The sequence below is a fragment of the Pongo pygmaeus genome, chromosome 5 (genome assembly GCF_028885625.2).
Source record: "Pongo pygmaeus isolate AG05252 chromosome 5, NHGRI_mPonPyg2-v2.0_pri, whole genome shotgun sequence".
Lineage (NCBI taxonomy): Eukaryota > Metazoa > Chordata > Mammalia > Primates > Hominidae > Pongo > Pongo pygmaeus.
The window spans coordinates 125,487,705-125,505,019 of NC_072378.2; the positions used below are offsets into that span (position 1 = coordinate 125,487,705).

A 17,315-nucleotide genomic window follows, 5' to 3' on the forward strand; every position below is an offset into this window, starting at 1 on the left:
TATTTCCTCAGGAAGGAAGGTTTAGGACTAATTGAAAACTCCCATTTCGTAGGTAGATGATGAACTGGGATAATGGTTAAGTGACTAGTTATAAAGTTTAACCCAGTAGAAGTTTCCAAAGTCTCTGTGAACTGTTTTGTTAGCTATTTATGAAAATTATGGTAGACAAAACATTGAAAATAAAACTGCGGGGCCACAGAACACCTCTGGTTATAAATACCTGAACTTTATCTGGGGTTATTTTGTGTGTATGTTTTCATGCCAAGGGAAAAACTCCACAATCCTAATAGATGGAGTTGTTTTCCTACTAACCATATATCCAGTAATGGACTTTACCCTCTTTCTTCTTTTTGATACAGAGCAAATACACATACATATGTGTGTTGCTTCTGAAAAGATCATGCACCTTGCTTCCTGAAGATTGGGTATCCATGGATACCGCAAAGAGTTTCCAAAGAAACGCTGCCTAGAATTTTCACCATGCCAGCCTCAAAGGCCTTCAAATGGAAAGTGACATTTGAATTAAAGGGACAAGCAACATTGCTCCACACCAAAACACTGGGCAGGTTTGCAGAAATTGTATTCTTTTTTGCACTACTCAATGTAAAGGCAGACAGGGTGGATTATTTATCCTATAAAAGGGAGAAGAGAGGAAGAAATCGGGTTGATATATTCCCCACCTAAGGCTCAATGACCTCAGTTCCTATTTATATTTCTCACCTGATGATACATGCTTTTACAATAAAGGTCTCAAGATTTATAAGTCAGACAGGGAAAAATATACAAAGGAATACAAGTTGCATTTTTATATGCCCCGGTTTATATCTCTAAATGACAAAAAGTATTGGGAAGGGGGCAGAGCCTATTAGTAGGTTTACAAGCCTATGATTAGAAGTCTGAAGCAGTCTGCAGTGAAATTCAAAATCTGGCTCAAGAGAGTAAATCTGAATAAGGCAGCAATTTCATCTGGGGAGAGAATACATTACTAGTACATTTTCTTTTCTGGATTCTTATCACTAAATCAGCTGAAGAATCTGTTCTTAAAAGCAATCATAATGAAATTTTCTATTATTCAATGAATCTGGCCTTTGGGGATATCGGTAATTAAGTCAGAATAAGATGATTTTAAATCTCCAATAAATATTCCAATATTTTAGGTGTTTAATATTTATTTATTTAGTTCATAAACAGGCACTGCCGCCTCCAGTCTTCATCCATGGCATTTTCATGACCGCTTCCTGTTCTGTGGCTTCTTTTAGTGCCCAAGTTGTATCACATTTCTTGCTGAAGTCCAGACAATTGAAAACAAACAGACTCACATCTAGGGAAATCAACAGACCAACAATGGCAAAACACAATACAATGAAATGGAAAAATAATGTTTGTTACAGGAGTGCAGCAATTTAGAGAGTGTCTCAGGAGTGTGGCTCACTGGCAGCTGCAGCTATGTTAGCATTTCTTTCTGCCTCAAGTTCAGAAACAAGCTGGACTATCTCAGGGTGATTGAATTTTCCTGCAAAGCAAAAGAGCAGGGTAAAATACATTCCCATATTGACAAGAGAGTATATTCATTTCCCCAGCTTGATCCCAGGGTTCACTGGGGGCTCTAGTCTACGATCTGACCCACACTTCATTCCAAAGCAGAAAGAGATTCCAGGTCCTAGGAAGGGGCCGAAGGGGACCACTTGGCATTTACGCTCTGTCACCCCAGGTGCAACTGAGAATAAGGATGAGACTCAGGCAAGGAATCATCAATTAGGCAGAGCTAGGGGAAACTTCACCAGGCTCCTGAGTGCCTCTACCAGGAACTATGGGAAAACTCAGGTGTGAGAGCCCAGAAAGCTGAAGACAATCTCTGCCCATTCCAAACCTGCAATTAAGTAAGGAGAACGAAGCACCTATATATGAAAAGACAAGGAGGAAGATCAGAGGGGCTAGGCTGGCTCACGATGTAAACAAGGATGCAGGTGTCTCTCTTGTAAACACCTCTACACTTCAATTGGCTGATCTGTGCTGTCATTCCTGCTCCTCAGACCTCCCCAGATTTCTGCTTTGGTAGCAACCAAGCTCTAAGCTATTGTATGTCCATGACGGCTAGCATGGGGGACTGTTCAACCCAACATCTCTTCTCTTACAGTCTTTTCTTGCCTGTGCCTGCTGTTGCTTACTGTTCATTCCACATTAAACTCTATTCCATTTTTTTCCTATCCTCAGCCTCTTACCCGAATGTTTCCTTCCCTTTCTTTTTAGATGCTCCACATGAAAGGGTCAGATAAGGGTACCAACAGTGGGTTTCCCTAATGTTAACATTGGTCACTACACTGAGTAAGCCAAACTAAAATGGACTCTTGTTGAAAATGGTGTTGAGTACCTGCTGTGGAATCATAGAAGTCTTGCAGTCTCCCAGGTTTGTGTTCAAGGTCTTCATATTCAGATGCTTGAAGAATCATCTCACATTGGTCTAGCTGCTTCACAAATTTGGCTTCTGCACTAGATTGGGTCTCATACTCCTAAGTAAAGGGACAATTAAAGCAGCATGATTAGCGCTGCATAATAGGGTATCCCAGGAAAATTCTGACTCTGGTACCCGAAATCAGAGTGACAGCTGCAAGTACGTTCTGTATCGGCCCCATTTCTCTACTGTTTAGAAACCCATCAGAGACACTTCTCCTGTAATTTCACAGCCTAACACCAGGACTCTATACAAGAAAGATGTGCTCTCCATTCTAAGTATTCTACCAGAAGCCATGGAAATCTCGTTATGTTCATCTTAGGTACTTTCAAGATCTTTTCTTCCTGTTTAATACCGTGTCTTCATTTTAAGACCATTGTTCTTTAATCTACCTAAGTATATTTACCTAATCTACCTAATCTATCTAAGTAAAAATATCTACCTTAGATATTTTTAACATCAAGCTGATATTTCATCTTATGCCTCTCAAACTTGTATTTCCCTCTCCATTTCATGTCAGGTTTCCTTGTCATTTGTAAGTGAATTTCTAGCTTTATCATTTACTTTTGGTTACCACTTTACCTGGGAATCTCTGTGCTTACTTTCCACATAGGGTAGATTTAATTAAGTCCTTTTGGGTTAAGACTATTGAGGATAGAGCCAAGATCTGAGGATTTTACATGCACTGGTGTGTGCATGTGTTGCAGGTCGGAGGTGGTGAATGTGGTGGGGGGAGCAGTTTTTTCACCTTTCCCTTCCCACTAGTCCCTCCCTCTGCAGTGCAGACTTTGAACAAGAAGCTCCAGGAGGTCTGCTTCTTATAGAATGATGCATGCCACCCAACCACAAGTCCCAATTAATACTATATAGATACATTCTCCTATTAAGACCAAAGTGCTCCCAACTGGTTTCCCTGCCAAGTTCTTGTCTGTAATTCTACCCCAGATGTGTTCAGATAATAAACCTGTCATGGTTTCTTGGCAGGGTGATGTGATATGAATCAATTAAAGGTTTCTTAGTTTTTATTACATGCTTATTCTTATAAAGGCAGCTACTTGGATTTGATAAAGCTGAGAACTGTATGGGGGAATCATTTAAATATGGAACCAAATACACTTTGCTTTATCTCAAAGGCACTTAAAAATAATTTCATTTTATTTGCTTATTCACATTCACAGTTATATATTTATGTTTAATAAATTCAAGTTCATGATTTCACAAAAGGAAATGGAATACTCCAAGCATAGCAGTCTAGAAATTTTTTTTTCTATTGAAAGTGAGAAAAATATTTAAAGACCATTAGGAAATACAATACATCTTATTACAAGTTCTCATGAACTTACAGATTTCTTTTAAAAGAAATATAAATTATTGAAATTTTCCCTCAAAATATAATGATACAGGCATTCTCCAATAAAAAGGCAAAGCACACAAAATAATACTACAGACAGAACTCTAGGGGTGAGAAGAATGCATGGCATTTGGAGAAATTATTGCAAGTAGCTCCTAATGTCAGGAAGAGTTAGGTTCAGATCTGCATTTCAGAAAGGTCACTCTAACTACAGGTGGATAATATCTAGATTGGAAGCAGAGAAATCAGATTCTAAGACTTTGTAGCACTAGCAGAGACATTACAGGAATCTGGTCTAAGACAGTAGCAGTGAAAATGGAAAGAAGTGGTAGGATTTAAGAAATATTAAGGATAAAGAAGTGAACTAAAATATAAAAGTAAATGAGAAGGAAAACTGAAAATGACTGCCTAGTTTCTGGTTTGAGTAACTAGGTTCATGATAAAATAGTGAGAAAAAAAGAAGAAATGGACAAAACCTGACACAGCAAAGAAACGGCAAAACCCAAACAAAAACTGGGGGACATGACATTCCCATCAAGTCGAAATATGTGCAAGTAGAGACAAACCACCTCCAGCCATAAGCCCTGCATGCCATCAGCATGGGAGTAAGAGAGGATTAATGTCTGATGGACCTGAGAATAGGAGAATCTCAAAAGGGCCAATAGGTATTCTCTAGAAATCTCACATTTTAAGAACAGTAGTTGACACTGGGAGGGATCTTGCCCACTCCAATCGTGGATGAGCACAAGGAGCTTACATCAAAGACAGCCCAGCCCTAGTGAATTTTCCAATCTGACCTGCTGGGGCTCCTTTCCAGGAGAGGGCCCACATGAGGAGAAACTGCTGGGAAGAAAATAAAAATTGAGTGGGATACAGATAACACAGATGAAGAAAAGACCCAGATAAAAATGGTGAAGGGGAACGAAGCCAGGAGGACATCTCTAAAAGCAAGCCACCATATTTTTTTTAATGCTACATTTAAAAAAACACAACAACAACAACAAAAGCAGAAGCAGCTCTGTGAAGTTAAAAATGCAACTTGTTCTCACCACAAAATATAGTATGTGAGGTAATGCATATGTTAATTAGCTTGATTAGCCATTCCACAACATTTATATATTTCAAAATATCATGTTGTGAGCCATAAACAATTTTTGTCAATTTAAAAATAAAAATAAAAAAAAAGAAAAAGAGCAATTTGAACCAAATTTCCTTTCAAAGTTCAGTAAAACTAATTGACAATCAAAATAAGCAACAGAAAAGCACAAAGGTCAGATCCTATACAGCTATCCCATAAGATAAAAAGAATAAGAAGCAAAATAACATCTCACAGGCAATTTGTTCAAAAAGACATATCAAAAAGATAATTACATTTTAAAAAGAGAACTCGAATCTATATTTCAAAAAGAGATAAAAGACATTAAAAAAAGATACAAGATGAGATTCCCGGGCAAGATGGCCGAATAGGAACAGCTCTGGTCTGCAGCTCCCAGCAAGACCAAGGCAGAAGGTGGGTGATTTCTGCATTTCCAACTGGGGTACCCGATTCATCTCATTGGGACTGGTTAGACAGTGGGTATAGCCCATGGAGGGTGAGCCAAAGCAGGATGAGGCGTCGCCTCACCCAGGAAGCACAAGGGGTCAGGGAACTCCCTCTCCTAGCCAATGGAAGTCATGAGGGACTGTGCGGTGAGGAAGGGTGCATTCCGGCCCAAATACTGCGCTTTTCCCAAAGTCTTTGCAACTCACAGACCAGGGGATTCCCTGGAGTGCCTACACCACAAGGGCCCTAGGTTTCAAGCACAAAACTGGGCAGCTGTTTGGGCAGACACTGAACTAGCTACAGGAGTTTTTTTTTCATACCCCAGTGGCACCTGGAATACCAGCAAGACACAATTGTTCACTCCCCTAGAAAGGGGGCTGAAGCCAGGGATCCAAGTGGTCTTGATCAGTGGATCCCACCTCCACAGAGCCCAGCAAACTAAGATCCACTGGCTTGAAATTCTCGCTGCCGGCACAGCAGTGTGAAGTCAACCTGGGACACTTGAGCTTGGTAGGGGGAGGGGTGTCTGCCATTTCTGAGGCTTGAGTGTAAACAAAGCTGCTGGAAGTTCCAACTGGGCAGAGCCCACCGCATCACTGCAAAGCCACCGTAGCAAGACTACCTCCCAAATTCCTCCTCTCTGGGCAGAGCATCTCTGAAAGAAAGGCCATAGCCCTAGTCAGGGGCTTATAGATAAAACTCCCATCTCCTTGGGACAGAGCACCTGAGGGAAGGGGCGGCTGTGGGTGCAGCTTCAGTAGACTTAAATGATCCTGCCTGCCGGCTCTGAAGACAGCAGCAGATCTCCTAGCACAGTGCTCAAGATCTGCTAAGGGACAGACTCTCTCCCTGACCTCCATGCTTCCTGACTGGGAGACACCTCCCAGCAGGGGTCAACAGACACCTCATACAGGAGAGCTCCGGCTAGCATCTAGGGGGTGCCCCTCTGGGATGAAGCTTCTAGAGGAAGGAACAGGCAGCAATCTTTGCTGTTCTGCAGCCTCTGCTGGTGATACTCAGGCAAACAGGGTCTGGAGTGGAACCCCAGCAAACGCCAGCAGACCTGCAGAAGAGGGGCCTGACTGTTAGAAGGAAAACTAAGAAACAGAAAGCAATAGCATCAACATCAACAGAAAGGACAACCACACAAAAACTCCATCCAAAGGTCACCAACAGCAAAGACCAAAGGTAGATAAATCCACAAAGATGAGGAAAAAACAGCGCAAAAAGGCTGAAAATTCAAAAAAACAGAATGCCCCTTCTCCTACAAAGAATCACAATTCATCACCAGCAAGGGAACAAAACTGGAGGGAGAATGAGTTTGACAAATTGACAGAAGTAGGATTCAGAAGGTGGGTAACAGCAAACTCCTCTGAGCTAAAGGAGCATGTTCTAACCCAATGCAAGGAAGCTAAGAATCTTGATAAGAGGTTAGAGAAATTGCTAACTAGAATAAACAGTTTAGAAAAGAGCAAAAATGACCTGATGGAGTTGAAAAACACAGCATGAGAACTTCATGAAGCATACACAAGTATCAGTAGCCAAATCAATCAGGGGGAAGAAAGCATATCAGAGATTGAAGATCAATTTAATGAAATAAAGCGTGAAGACAAGATTAGAGAAAAAAGAATGAAAAAGAACGAACAAAGCCTCCAAGAAATATGGGACTATGTGAAAAGACCAAATATTTCATTGGCGTACCATAAAGTGACGGGGAGAATGGAACCAAGTTGGTAAACACACTTCAGGATATTATCCAGGAGAACTTCCCCAACCTAGCAAGATAGGCCAACATTCAAATTCAGGAAATACAGAGAACACCACAAAAATACTCCTCAAGAAGAGCAACCCCAAGACACATAATCAGCAGATTCACCAAGGTAGAAATAGAGGAAAAAATGTTAAGGGCAACCAGACAGAAAGGTCGGGTTACCCACAAAGGGAAGCCCATCAGACTAACAGTCGATCTCTCTGCAGAAATCCTACAAGCCAGAAGAGAGTGGGGGCCAATACTCAACATTCTTTAAAGAAGGGCCGGGCACGGTGGCTCATGCCTGTAATCCTAGCACTTTGGGAGACCCAGGAGGGCAGATCATCTGAGGTCAGGAGTTTGAGACCAGCCTGGCCAACATGGTGAAACCCTGTCTCTACTAAAAATACAAAAATTAGGCAGGCATGGTGGCAGGTGCCTATAATCTCAGCTACTCGGGAGGCCGAGGCAGGAGAATTGCTGGAACCCGGGAGGTGGAGGTTGCAGTGAGCCGAGAGTGTGCCATTGCACTCCAATCCAGGCCAATAACAGCAAGACTCCATCTCAAAAAAAAAAAAAAAACAAAAACGGAAAAAGAAAAGATTTTCAACTCAGAATTTCATAACCAGCCAAACTAAGCTTCATAAGTGAAGGAGAAATAAAATCCTTTACATAGAAGCAAATGCTGAGGGATTCTGTCACCACCAGGCTTGCCTTACAAGAGCTCCTGAAGGAAGCACTAAATATGGAAAGGAAAAACCAGTACCAGCCACTGTGAAAACAAACCAAAATGTAAAGACCATCGACACTATAAAGAAACTGCATCAACTAATGGGCAAAATGACCAGCTAGCATCATAATGACAGGATCAAATTCACACATAACAATACTAACCTTAAATGTAAATGGGCTAAATGCCCCAATTAAGAGGCACAGACTGGCAAATTGGATAAAGAGTCAAGACCCATTAGTGTGCTGTATTCAGGAGACCCATCTTACGTGCAAAGACACACATAGGCTCAAAATAAAGGGATGGAGGAAGATTTACCAAGCAAATGGCAAGCAAAAAACAGCAGGGTTGCAATCCTAGTCTCTTGATAAAACAGACTTCAAACCAACAAATATAGAAAAAAGACAAAGAAGGGCATTACATAATGGTAAAGGGATGAATGCAACAAGAAGAGCTAACTATCCTAAATATAGGCTTCATCTTTGGGATGCAAGGCTGGTTCAACATACGCAAATCAATAAACATAATCCATCACATAAACAGAACCAATGACAAAAATCACATGATTATCTCAACAGATACAGAAAAGGCCTTTGATAAAATTCAACACCTCTTCATGCTAAAGATGCTCAATAAACTACGTACTGATGAAACACATCTCAAAATAATAAGAGCTATTTATGACAAACCCACAGCCAATATCATACTGAATGGGCAAAAGCTGGAATCATTCCCTTTGAAAATCGGCACAAGACAAGGATGCCCTCTCTCACCACTCCTATTCAACATATTATTGGAAGTTCTGGCCAGGGCAATCAGGCAAGAGAAAGAAATAAAGAGTATTCAAATAGGAAGAGAGGAAGTCAAATTACCTCTGTTTGCAGATGTCATGATTGTATATTTAGAAAACCCCATTGTCTCAGCCCCAAAACTCCTTAAGGTGATAAGCAACTTCAGCAAAGTCTCAGGATACAAAATCAATGTGCAAAAATCACAAGCATTCCTATACACCAATAATAGACAAACAGAAAGCCAAATCATGAGCAAACTCTCATTCACAATTGCTAGAAAGAGAATAAAATACCTAGGAATACAACTTACAAGGAATGTGAAGGACCTCTTCAAGGAGAACTACAAACCACTGCTCAAGGAAATAAGAGGACACAAACAAATGGAAAAACATTCCATGCTCATGGATAGGAAGAATCAGTATCATGAAAATGGCCATACTGCCCAAAGTAATTTATATATTCAATGCTATTCCTATTAAGCTACCATTGACTTTCTCCACAGAATTAGAAAAAAACTACTTTAAATTTCATATGGAACCAAAAAAGAGCCCACATAGCCAACACAATCCTAAGCAAAAAGAACAAAACTGGAGGCATCACACTACCTGACTTCAAACTATACTACAATTCTATAGTAACCAAAACAGCATGGTACTGGTACCAAAACAGATATATAGACCAATGGAAGAGAACACAGGCCTCAGAAATAACAACACACGCACTTACAACCATCTGATCTTTGACAAACCTGACAAAAACAAGAAATGGGGAAAGGATTCCCTATTTAATAAATGGGAAAACTGTCTAGTCATATGCAGAAAACTGAAACTGGACCCTTTCCTTACACCTTACACAAAAATTAACTCAAGATGGATTAAAGATTTAAACGTAAGACCTAAAACCATAAAAACCCTAGAAGGAAACCTAGGCAATACCATTCAGGACATAGGCATAGGCAAAGACTTCATGACTAAAACACCAAAAGCAATTGCAACAAAAGCCAAAATTGACAAATGGGATCTAATTAAACTAAAGAGCTTCTGCACAGCAAAAGAAACTATCATCAGAGTGAACAGGCAACCTACAGAATGGGAGAAAATTTCTGCAATCTATCCATCTGACAAAGGGCTAATATCCAGAATCTACCAGGAACTTAAACAAATTTACAAGAAAAAAACAAATAACCCCATCAAAAAGTGGGCAAAGGATATGAACAGACACTTTTCAAAAGAAGACATTTATGTGACCAACAAACATATGAAAAAAAGCTCATTATCACTGGTCATTAGAGAAATGCAAATGAAAACCACAATGAGATACCATCTCACGCCAGTTAGAATGGCAATCATTAAAAAGTCAGGAAACAACAGATGCTGGAGAGGATGTGGAGAAATAGGAATGCTTCTACACTGTTGGTGGGAGTGCAAATTAGTTCAACCATTGTGGAAGACAATGTGACGATTCCTCAAGGATCTAGAACTAGAAATACCATTTGACCCAGCAATCCCATTACAGGGTATACACCCAAAGGATTATAAATCATTCTGCTATAAAGACACATGCACACGTATGTTTAATGGGGCACTATTCACAATAGCAAAGACTTGGAACCAACCCAAATGCCCATCAATGTTAGACTGGAAAAAGAAAATGTGGTACATATACACCATGGAATACTATGAACACATAAAGAAGAATGAGTTCATGTCCTTTGCAGGGACATGGATGAAGCTGGAAACCATCATTCTCAGCAAACTAACACAGGAACAGAAAACCAACCACCACATGTTCTCACTCATAAGTGGGAGTGGAACAATGAGAACATATGGGCACAGGGAGGGGAACATCACACACTGGGGCCTGTCAGGGGGTGGGGGGCAAGGGGAGGGATAGCATTAGTAGAAATACCTAATGTAGATGACGGGTTGATGGGTGCAGCAAACCACCATGCCACATGTATACCTAGGTAACAAAGCTGCATGTTCTGCACGTGTATCCCAGAACTTAAAGTATAAAAAGAAAAGAAAAGAAAATGATACAAGACATAGAAGAACAACAAAAAACAGTGAAATGTAAGATAAAAGGTTGTTTTAGAAACTAAGCAATAAGGAACACAAGGGTACACAAGGAACACAAGGGTAATTAACTATGATAAATAATGCCTTAAGAGAAATAGAAATGGAAAGTTTAAAAGCTGAACAGAAATGAAGATGATGTAAGGAGTTTGAGATAAGGTGACAAATAGTGAAGACAGGCAAAGAAGAACCAACATACAGATGCAGAAGAGTCCCAGAAAAAAGCAAAGCAAAGCAAAAGGAAAACTATACCTCAAGAAAATCTTAAAATTAAATTAAAAAAAAATTTCAAAGTATATATTGAAAATTCATGCTAAATACCTAAGGATATTAACCCAGAATGAGCAACATGAAGATACATTCTAACAAAATTACCAGACTTAAAAGAAAAAAAATCCTTTGGACACCTATGTAAAAAGAGTATCTGGCATTTAAGGAAAATAAAATTATGATCAGACTTCAATAGCTTCTCCATATTGTCAGAAGTTCAGTCAACTGGAGATACAGTTGGCTTAACAAGTACCCTTTTAAAAATGTCTCTCCCCATCTGTCCCTCAAAGTACAGTTGGGGCTTGATGTAGAGCAGTATAAGGATCCCAGGACCTTAAATCTTAAATCTGTTCCATTTTGATGTAAATAATCTGATTTAAGCTATTCAAGAAAAGAAACTGGGAACAAGGATTTTACATGCAGTGAAACTGACTTTCAAGTATAAAGAACACAGAGAAACTATTAATAACATGCAAGAAGAAGGAATACTGTTCTGTGAGGCTTTCATGAGGAATCTACTAGGCAACAAGTCTCAGAAAAACAAAACTGTTGAGAAATTGACATAAGGACTGGTGATGAACATAACTATATGGTTACTTGTAGAAGTAAAACTAAATGCAGTTAAAAGGAAAAGGTTATAGTGTGAAATGGTGAAATGTTTTAACAATGTAGATATAGTCCAACTATTTAAAAAAAATAGGATAACTCGGATAGTACAGGCAAAACCATTTTTAAAATTGTTTTCAGTAATCAGAATTAATGATGGTGGTATCTATAACTGTCATTCTGAGACTGCTTCATGTGTAAAGAGGGATAAAGCAAATGAGTATTTATAAAACTTTCTAATGCTAGCATCCTCTCTGTACTACGTAGCCAGGATTCCTGTTGTGGAAAAAAGGATACGCACCATAATAGAGAAGTGGTTAAGTAAAAAGTCGGTAGTACTGAATTTGAATTGAAAACATCAGTATGAACTCACAAGGTACTATATGTGCAATGACCATCCATAATGCTCATTATGTGGTCTTGGAATACCATTTTCTATTTTAAAATAAACAAACAAAAAACAAAACAGGAGGTCAGGGTGGAACATGCTCAAGATGAAGCTGGAACGCCCTGCCATTTCTGCTATCGAGAAGCATATTTACCCCCCTTTTCCTATGTGAACTGTAATCAGAGTAGACGAGAGTGAAGCACAAAATTATTTCAGCTAATAAATAAAAACAAAAATAAAATATTAGAATATTACCATTCTGAAGCCCCAAAGCATTAAGGGATGTAAGCATGAAGAAAAACTAGTCATTACGTGGTGCATGACAAAAGAACCCAATATGTCCCCATAGTTTTGCCAAAAGGTTCCAACCTGAGTGTGATCTAGCTTGTGGATCCAGCTGCCAATCTGTATAAAATAAGAGAACAGAGGAACGTGACCTGCACCACCAGTGTGCAACTGGGAAACTATGGGAAACTCTATAGGTCAAATGGTCTGGATTCAACAGGTAAATTATAAGAAAAAGAAAGAAATGGAGGGGGAGACTGTAGATTAAAGGAGATTTAAAAGACATTAAGCTTTAAAAAAAGTGAGCATGATTAAACTAAAATATCTAGAAATGAATAGTTAAGTGATTAAACCTTAAAGACACTCTAGTGATGTCTGTGAAAATCAGGGTAGTGGTTACTTTTGTTGGGGGAGGGTGTTTGGATCAGGGTAAAGAGAAGGGCTTCTGGGGTGAATGAAAAAGTTCTAAATCTTTACCTGAGTTGTAGTTAGAAGAAAGTTATCTTTCTAATAACTAATTATGCTACTCTTGGCCTTTTGCATGGTTTTGAGTATTTTATTTCTCAATAAAAGGCTTTAAAAATAATAAAAATGGCAGAAGAGAACAGGCTCAGGCGTGAGGCTGTTGAGTCGAGGTTCCTGTGGACGATTAGGTGTAACTGCTCAGGAGGCTGCTGGATTTACATGTCTGGGGCTTAGGAGGAAGGTTTTTCAGGAGAATGTATGGAGCAATCAGCACATGATTGCTGAAGCACAGGAGGGGTGTGGAGAGAAAAGAAGGCCAAGGACATGGCCCCGAGAGGAAGACACAGGTTCTGAAAATGTAGGTTGAAGGAGGGGAACGTTGGAAAAAAGAAACAGCCAGAAAGGCACAGAGAAAACCAGGAGAGGGCGATGTCACAACCTGAGGGATGAGGTTTTCAGCAGGGGAGTGGCAACACCTCATGCCGCCACAGTGTCAGGCAGCACACAGGCAGAGCGGGGTTGCCAGATCCAGCCACACCCACACGAAGGCCGGCTGTGACCTTAGCAAGAGCAGTGCCTGGTGGGCCTGTCAGTCACACCATGGTGGCTGTCAGGAAGCAGAGTCGGGGAGTGCAGCCAACTCCTCACCTGTTTAGTGTTGAAGAGAAGTAGGGAAATGTGGCACTTAGGGAAAATTATTCTGAAATAGGGTTGGGGAACATATTTGCAAGGCTTCTAAAAAGCTGGAAAACTTCCTATCTGACAGCGTTTATGTTCTCAAAGAAGGAAGAGGCAAGAATACTTGCTATAAAATCAGGGGAGAAGTGACAAGGTAGATGCTTGAAGAGAGGGCTGAACAGCTGATGTGGGGCAGAGACAGGGGAGGGGGAGAGAGGGGCAGGGAGGTGACCCGAGGCCCACTGATGGGGTGCTGGCAGCCCTGAGGCTCTGCAGAGCCTGGTGGCCAGGGCGGCTGTGACCCCAGTCCCCATGGCACAGAGAGTCTCTGAATCAGTGTTTCGCAGCCTTCTGGTAGGACAGGAGAGGACACATGACCAAATGACTCAGACTGGGGTTTCAAAGAGCAACAGAGGGACAAGGAGTCCAAGCAAGACAGAGATTCAAATTCTAGGTCCTGAAAATGGAGGACTAAATAGGCAGAAGAAAGGAAAACAGGAAGATTAAACGTTTCCTTCTCCTTCCTGGGGAAAAGGTTGGCCCTGAGTGAAGTGCTGATCTCCTGGAAGTTTATCTTTTGCATCTTCCCCTCTCTGACCTCCTAGTGACTCTCCCTCCAGGGTCCTGGGGTCCTTATGCTGCTCTACATCAAGCCCCACCTGTACTTTGAAGAATGAATTGGGGGGAGACATTTTTAAAAGGGCACTTGTTAACCTAACTATCTCCAATTGACTGAACTTCTGACAGTGTGGAGAGAAAACTTGGGGTTAGAAACAATCCAAGGACAGTGGGGTGTGCTAGGCATTTCACATGCGGGAGAGGCTCCCCTCATGCCTTGAGGCTCAAAAGGACATTTTTTTAAGGCAAAATGCAGGTGGTGGAGTAGACATCTTTCCGTGATACTTTCAGAAAAATAAAATAAAAATGTTTTTTCTTGGCTGGGTGAAATGTGATTTCACCTTCTATGATAAAAGATAAATTATAATCAAGGATGTTTAATGGCTGCAAATAGATGTGATCCTCTGGGCTGAGAAATATTTTAAAGTGATAAATAGTTGTAATTAGCATTTCTAAAACCAATCAACTGTCATTTTCTACGTAACTAATGCTATTCTGAGCTCAATGAGTACAGAATGACCCTACTTTCTTAAACCAAAAACCACGATACATGGACTGGAGACAGAGAAAAATAGAGCTTACTATGTATGTGCCAGGCAGTATCCTCATTGCTTTATGTATATTAATTACTTTAATTCCTACAACCCTATAATTATTGCCATTTTACAGATGAGGAAATTGAGGCACAGAGAGATTAAGTAATTGCTCAAGATCTCACAGTTAGTAAACAGGGGAGCCACTATTTGAACCTTAGAAGTCTGAAGCTTATGTACTAACACTAGACATGAAGTATAAAATGCATAAATTATTACAGAAACTTGTACTGTGTTGAATACTATGTTGAAAAATTTATGTCCACCTACAACCTGTAAATGTGACCTGTGAATGTGACCTTATTTGGAAATAGGGTCTCGACAGAAGTGATCAAGTTAAGATGTGGTCTTACTGGATGAGAGTGGACCCTTATTCAAGAGGGAAATTTGGACATGGGTTCTGACATAGGGCCAATACCATGTGACTATAGGGAAGAGACTGGAGTGATGTGTCTGCGAACCAAGGACTGCAATAACCAAAAGCCAGAAAGAGGCAAGGAAGAATCCTCCTTTTCATTTTGGAGAGAAATCTTTATCAGGCTTCATTAATTCAACCAATGACATTTATAAGATAGTAAAATTGTTACCTCTTTAGGGGTTATCAAGTGTTTTAATTCTCTGTGTTTTATATTTGTTCAAATTCAAAGCCGTTCTAAATAGCCTTTGTAGCATTTATCTTTGGAAGATACTATAGTAAATTTTGCAGTAAAGTTTTTCGCCAGTTACTGATGGCTAAGAAAATAATTTAATAGATAACTGCCACCATGTCTCCAGTAATTAGGCACAAAGGTCCAAACTATTGTAGAAGTTTTTCAAATTATTAATACAAGAGTGTTTCCCCCTTAGGCGACAATACATAAGGTGCTATTGTTTTTTCTTTTATGAATGAGATGCAACCTAACTCCACTCCATTTCCCAACATATAAGGAGTGTTCTGAAAGTTTATTTCAAAGTATATACTTTGAGACGAGGCACACTTTTCTAAAGAAACCCTGCTATACCTAGTAGTAACAGGTACTGTCTGAGCCAGGCTCCAAGTAAGATACTACACATACTTCGCCAGGTTTAATTTTCATGATTATTCAATGAGATAGGTATTGAAGGCCTACAATTGCTCATCTTAAACCCTGGGGCCAGAGCTTTTGGCTTTCAGCATTTTCTTATTTTAGAAAAATAATATGGTATATATGGTGTACACTAAGTCATGCCTCTAGTGAGGTCTGGGACAGCACTCAGTTGCCGGATGAAGATTTCTGCATCAAAGCACACCCGTTTCCACACCAAGAGAGATGGATGAGGACTCTAAATAGCCTGACGTTGGTTCAGGTAAGATTTGCTGCCTAATGAGTTCAGGTCAGGTCAAATTTCCTAAAAACTGGTCCTCTGAGGTTTCTGAATTTCATAACTGGGGATAAGGGTGTGGGAATCTGTATGATTCTCATTTTCTAGAGGAGAAAATGTGGTTAAATAGAGTCAACTCACACATGGGTGTGTAAATAGGAGTTGGAATCCAAACTCAGGTCTCTCTGGCTGCAAGGCTCTGCTCTGTGCACCACACCTGAATGCCTTAAAATGGCTATTTCATCCCACCATCAACCCAAACCACAGAAAATGACAGTGCCGTACAGAATCTGAGCGTTACATGGAATTTCTAGGAGAAGGAGTTGTGCAGGGTTTCAACCCTGGGCACTTCCCCTCTCACTCCTAAGACAAGGGACAACCTGAACCAGCACATGAGGCAGTAAGACATGAAACTCTGCCAGCTTTGGCAGAGGCAAAGCAGGAAGGGGCCTGAGTAAGGAAGTAGAAAGGGAAGGTGGAAGATCAAGCTCTAAGACAGGAGGATGAATATGAACTTTGAAGAAAATGTGAAAAGTGAGAGTGGGAGGAAAAGGCTATCCATGAATAAGGGGAGGCTTAGGGCTCAAGCAAGGAAGGGCCATTGTGGACTGGCTGGAAAAGAGAAACTGTAATTGGAAAGGGGATTTTTTTTTTCCCTTCACAAATGAAAGACAACAGTAGAAAAGGGAAGCAATGGGAAACGACAGCTGAACCTGCCCTTTTCTTCCAGCCTAACCTCCCTTCGCTGTCAGCAGCACTGGGAAGGGAGCAGCACTGGGAAGGGAGTGAGCACTGTTAGAGCCCTGTTCCATGCCAGGCATCTCTGTGGCACTTCACCTTGACTTCATCCAACCCTAACAACCCTCCAGGGTCTTAAAGATGAGCAACAGACTCAGCGAGGGAAATGTGCCGAGGTCACAGAACCTCAAAGTGGAGAGGTGGGATTCAATCCCAGCTCTGAACTATCCCGAAGTCCGTGTTCTTTTCAAGGACCAAAAATGGGTGGGTGTGGGCAAAGCAGCAAGAACTCAAGGGCTGTGAGTCAAGTGCCAGGAGCTGGGGTGGTGAGGGAAATGGGGAACTTGGAGAGACACAAAATTTCTATCCATCAGGAGAAATTTCTGCAGCAGCTGGGAAGTGAGAAACAGACACAAACCAGACAGTAATAAGTTAGGGACCGCTTTTAAGATCATCTAAGTCAAGTACAACATCAGGGAGCCATATAAATTCAGATACAAATTAAAAACAGTAACGTACCATATATACTTACTTCCCAAAGTTCATAGAGCTCCTTTCTGAGGTCCTCTGGCAGGAGCTGGGTTATCTGCTTCATAGCTTCCTGAAATATCAAACCATTATCTTTAATTATATTGACATTT

The 17,315-nt window shown here is 40.6% G+C and overlaps 1 protein-coding gene across 5 annotated transcripts in view; it reads right to left on the reverse strand.

Moving 5' to 3' along the window:
* Positions 1-1,151: 1,151 nt before the first annotated feature.
* Positions 1,152-17,315, reverse strand: part of HDDC2 (HD domain containing 2) — a 28,103-nt gene continuing 11,939 nt past the window's right edge. For 2 of the 5 annotated variants that reach the window (XM_063666550.1, XM_063666552.1), the window contains exons 4-7: positions 17,207-17,275; positions 12,326-12,361; positions 2,372-2,510; positions 1,152-1,321 (exon numbers count right to left, since the gene is read on the reverse strand). In XM_063666550.1, the coding sequence (XP_063522620.1) occupies positions 1,182-1,321; positions 2,372-2,510; positions 12,326-12,361; positions 17,207-17,275 (384 nt within the window). In that variant the 3' untranslated portion in view covers positions 1,152-1,181. Of the gene's footprint in view, positions 1,514-2,371; positions 2,511-12,325; positions 12,362-17,206; positions 17,276-17,315 lie in introns of all 5 variants that reach the window. The other 3 variants (XM_063666551.1, XM_054492455.2, XM_054492457.2) reach the window with 3 other exon arrangements.